This window comes from Physeter macrocephalus, chromosome 17, assembly GCF_002837175.3.
Source record: "Physeter macrocephalus isolate SW-GA chromosome 17, ASM283717v5, whole genome shotgun sequence".
NCBI classification, from domain to species: domain Eukaryota; kingdom Metazoa; phylum Chordata; class Mammalia; order Artiodactyla; family Physeteridae; genus Physeter; species Physeter macrocephalus.
In genome coordinates, this window is record NC_041230.1 from 4,954,886 (window position 1) to 4,959,961 (window position 5,076).

Sequence of the window (5,076 nt, forward strand, 5' to 3'; positions counted from 1 at the left end):
CTGTCCCAGCTGCGCTCTACTGCCCTCAGCTGGTCTGTCGTCCAGTCTCTCTCTCTTCAGGCTCCAAAAGCAGTCATCACAAGACTTTGAGCCTGTGGAGGGGAAACAATGCCCCAGGCCTTACCTCCCTGTCATCTGACCTCCATTCCTGCTTTGCCTCTCAATCCATACCTTATCCACCCCTTCGAATCCTGTGCCATGACCAGGACCTCCCCCGAGGCCACTGCCACCCCACACACACTCATGGTCACTGCACTGCCTCATCCATCTTAGTGATGACAGCCACCTCTGTCCCCGTGCCCAGGGAGGTGAGCCAGTCCACGGAGAACACCCTCTCCACCCTACAACTTTCATGGCACCCACACATGACCTGAGGGCCTGGAATCTGACCTGGTCCACATGCCATCCACCTGCTCAGGGATATCTTCAATCCTGAACCCCACCTTTCCTGAACTCCAGGTGTGTTTCCAGTGGCCCAGTTGACACCTCCCGCAAGACACCCCAGCAATATCTCAGACTCAACATGGGGACATGGAACTCTGGACAGTCCTTCTGTCCATTACTCCTACTTCTGACTTCCCGTCTCAGACATGGTGTCCCCACCATCACCTAGAGGCAAACATCCTGGGGTCATGTCAGACTACTCTCTCTCATCCTGTACAACAGAAAATCAGCTCTACTACAAAGAAGATTGAGAGACTCACCTCCTCTCCTGCTACAGTCATTGCCAGGATCCAGTCACAATCGACATTCACCAGGACTGTGTCCTCCACTGGGCCCCTGGCTCCACCCTCACCCCCAGTCTTCTTCCTCTCGGCAGGCAGAGCAGCCTGTTCAGACCCAGCATCAGAGCACTTCCCTCCTCTGCGGCCAACGTGGCATGGACCCGCCCCCTCAGGAGAGGCCCAGCTCCTCAGGCTGCCATCCCAGGGATGACTCATGCCCTCAGTCTTTATCAGCCCACGTCATGGGTCCTGCAGTACCCTGAAAACTCCCCTCTCAGTCTCATCTCCAGGCTGTGCCCAAGGACATGTCACCACTTGACCTTCTCCACTGGACACATGGGAACACCTCCATACAACTGCTGGCTTTGATTAATGATCCTGTGCCTGAGATGATACCAGGGCCCAGACCTAAGGGCCCACAATCCCAGGACAACACTGTCTCCTATATCTGTGTGTCAGGACCAGGGGGAGAGATGACATCTGGGTAGGTACTGGGGTTTCTTCCACTTACCTGTCCAGGGACCATAAATGCTGCTGCTACCATGGGAACCTGTGAAAAGAGGGAGGATCTGAGATAAAGGTGATCATGGTGTGGATGTAAAGGCTGAACTGTTTCCTCCCTTCCTTCTCCTGGAGATGAGTGATCTCAGGCTGACCTCTGACCTCAGATGCTCAGTCTTCAGAGCTATAACTTGACAACTCTATGGCCCTGAACAAAAAGACTCAACCTCCCTGAGACTCAGTGTCTTTATGTGTAAAATGGCAATATTTATGGTGCCTATCTCATGATGTTAGTGTAGACATCAAATGCATTAGTGCATATCTGATGCTAAGACTGAGTTATTACAGAACACAGGATTAACATTTCTGTAAATGTTTTTGAAAACTGGGTATTTCCTACATGTTTTTCAAGTCATTATATAAATGTGACTTTTAATCAATACCTTGAGGTTTCTGTGATTCCCTAACACCAAATATATGATGTCTCTTCCACCACCAATGATCTGATTCTATGATACCAACTGGGTGACCGACATTTAATCATATTCTGACACTACCTGAGGTTAAGGACAGAATTTAAAGGTTTAAGGACTCAGTCCCACAAGACTGCCCTCTTTAGAGAGGCCAGTTGCAATGTCTGGTTCCCAGGCTAACGGTACTTCTGTTCTACTTGGCTACAAATTCAGGATTTCCCATGAACCTTTCCTAACTTATGATAATTTGCTAAAAGGACCCACAAAAGTTAGGAAAACAGTTTTCTTATTTTTCTGGTTTATTATATATTATATATATATATTATATATCCATTATATGTAATGGATACAATTTAGGAACAGCGCAATGGAAGAGATATCTAGGTCTGGAGGGGGGGGCGCTAGAGGGCACCAGGGTGTTTCCAGGCCCTTTCAGTACATGCCACCCTCCTAGCACTTCCACAATTTCAATGTGTTCACCAATCTGAAGGAATCTTGAATTTCATTCGTCAGCAGTTTTTATACCTAATCTCTAGTTTCCTTCTGATCCTTGGGAGGCCCCAGGGTTGGGGGCATGGGGGGCAGTATAAACTTCTAATTGCTTGGTTTTTCTGGTGACCAGTCCCATCCTGAGTCTACTTAGGGGCCCTGCTCTAAGTCACCTCATTGTAATAAACTCCTGTGTGACAAAAGGGGCTAGTTGTGAAAAAAAGTCCTAACCCCCAGGAAATTCCAAGGGGTTCAGAGGTCTATGTGAAGAGCCCAAGGCAAAAACTAAATTTTATATATATATATATTTATTAATTATTATTATTATACACAGACATATTAAGCAGTTATTATTTGCTTACACAAGATTAACTTGTTAAATCTATACCTTTCTAACTTTGTAGTTTCCTGGGAGAGCTGAGGCACCTCTGCCCTTGACTGGGCCTGGGCTTCAATGACTGGTCAACATTGCCCACTTTTTGCTGGCTCGAAAACAAATGCACAGTCGGCTAAGTGTTCAGAGGAGTGAATCTACACAAACTCACACCTCCTTCTCCATCTCCATCCCAGGCAAGACTCCTTACTCCTTATACCCTTGCTTCCCCAGAAAGCTCTGGAACCACAGGACCCTCCCATCTTCAGGTAGCCTCAGAAAGTCTCACCTACTCTGCGCTGCCCGCCAGCCCCAGGTCTCTCTTCTTTCATCTCAGGTCCCCTTTCCCAGAAAAGTGACCAAACTTTTCCTCTTAAATTTGAGATTCAGACTTGGCCGGAGTCCAGGTGAGCCACAGACCTCCTCCTTCAATTCCAGACTACAGATTCCACCGGCCCCTATGTTACCTCAACTTTGGAATCTCAGAAGCAGCATGTCCCGAATCCAACTTTTAATCTCTCCCTAAAACTGACTTCTCACATCAGTTGCTGGTCTCAAGTCTTCCAGATGCTCAGCCAAAAGAAAACGTTTATTGTCCTTTACTCTGTCCTTAGGTCAGAACCACATTCACTGCACCAGGAAATCCTGCCAATTATCTTTAAGAATTATTGAGAATCTTATTACTTATATTCCTTCGTAAAAAAATTAGTAAACAAAACCTCAATTAGAGTTGGCACAACAGAAGGGGTCAGCCCTAACTGACCTGAAACAATAACGGAATCCAAAAGGATGAAGACTCCTTCTTTCCTGGAAAGGACTCAGCCAATGAAAAGCCATGGACTCTTTAAAACAAACAAACAAATAAACCATGGACTCTTTGGTGGCTACAGCCCTTCTAACGTCCTTCTTTAATCTCCATAAAAGTGATAGCTCACCATGGCTGCACACCCCAATTGCAATTCCCTAATGATGGTGGGTGGGGACGATGGGGGGGAGGACAGGGGCGGAGGGGAGAAACCATCTTTTCAAGAGAAATAGCGGGCAGTCTATTTGTTTCAGGTCAACAACTTCCATAGACACCACTCTGGTCCAGAAGTCACCTTACTCTTCTGGAGTGGAATGCACTGGGCTCTCCCAGGTCTCCCTGCCTCCACCCTCAGAACCCAGTCTGTTCCAGTCTGTTCTCCCCTGAGCGGCCTTTGGAATACTTTAAAATTCTAACTCAGACCGTGTTCCTGATTTATTCACAACCCTCCACAGCTCCCAGAATGCTGACAGTTGGCCCAGACTGTTGACTTCTCCCTAAATTCTCTGTTCCCTGCAGAAATGACTGAAACCCCAGGTTTCCCGAATGCTCCCGGCTCTTGAGCACCTCCAAGGCTTTGCACGGGCCAAGGCCACAGCCTTTAACACGCTCCACACTTCGTCACACAGCCTGTCAGAAATGAGACCACCACACACGCACACCTAAAGTTCTGGAAGCGGGGGACTGAACCCCAGTGCCCTGAGCAGGAGACCCTCCCCGGGGGCTTGAGGATTTGGGTCAGGGGGGGCGGAACAGTCACCTGGGCCGGGTCCTGCACCGCGTTGGTTGACATAGGACCCTGTGGGCGCGGTGGTGCCAGGAGACGCACAGGATAATGGCGGAAACCTAAGCCGAAAATCCCGGAAGCGGGTTCCGCAACCCACTCACTCCTGGGCAGTGTGGACGCGCCCCTGGGGCTCTTCCCAGTTTCTCTAGGCTCGGCTCCACCGAGTGATCCTCAGCCTCGGGTCCTGAAGACGGCAGCAAAAGCAGCCAAACGACCTCCTTCAGGAAGGAGCCGGAAGTCCCGCCCACTCCTAGTTCACAATCCCGGAAGAGCCCCTGTTCGGGGCCTTCACTGGTGTGGAGAACAAGGCCGGTCCGCACACAGTCTCCTGGGTAATGTAGTTCCCTTCGGTCCAGCGAGTCGGGTGCGGAGGAGACCCTCCCCCAAACTCCGGGGCACTATTGGGGCAAGTCCGTGCGGGAAGAACAACACATCAAAGCAGACCCATCAAACGCTGTATGTATAATCTTTTTAAAATTCTGATTTAACTCTCATTTCTCAACATAAAAGTTGATACAAGATTAGAAAAAAAGCATTCCAGTTGTGTAAAGACTGAGAGAAGCCAGAGTCCTTATTTGTTGTTTTTGTTTCTTATGAAAACCTTGGAAGCATTTTCAAATAAGAAAAACAAAGTTAATAAGATTTTGGAATAAAAAAGGGAATTATGTGCAGTAAAGTATGTTGATCATTGGCTAAAAAAAAATACATGAAATTAGAAAACATAACTGTATACTGGATACTGTCAACCTAAATTAACCTGAGAGGATCAAGCACAACGTGTTACCTTGGGATCAAAGAATTGCAATTCGGGACACACATTTAAGTAGCAACAAAAAAGATGTCGGGCTAGGCCATCGGTCCCCAACCCTTTTGGCACCGGGGACCGGTTTCGTGGAAGACAATTTTTCACGGGGGTGGGGGGT

General features: G+C 48.2%; 1 protein-coding gene across 2 annotated transcripts in view; it reads right to left on the minus strand.

Annotated features, from left to right (window-relative positions):
* The window catches only part of LOC102979301 (zinc finger protein 549-like), a 12,067-nt gene extending 7,703 nt beyond the window's left edge, over nucleotides 1–4,364 (minus strand). The window contains exons 1-3 of one of the 2 annotated variants that reach the window (XM_024116996.3): nucleotides 4,127–4,364; nucleotides 3,325–3,403; nucleotides 1,237–1,275 (exon numbers count right to left, since the gene is read on the minus strand). In XM_024116996.3, coding sequence (XP_023972764.2) covers nucleotides 1,237–1,269 — 33 coding nt within the window. In that variant the 5' untranslated portion in view covers nucleotides 1,270–1,275; nucleotides 3,325–3,403; nucleotides 4,127–4,364. The remainder of the gene's footprint in view (nucleotides 1–1,236; nucleotides 1,276–3,324; nucleotides 3,404–4,126) is intronic. The other variant, XM_028478383.2, reaches the window with a different exon arrangement.
* Nucleotides 4,365–5,076: the final 712 nt, after the last annotated feature.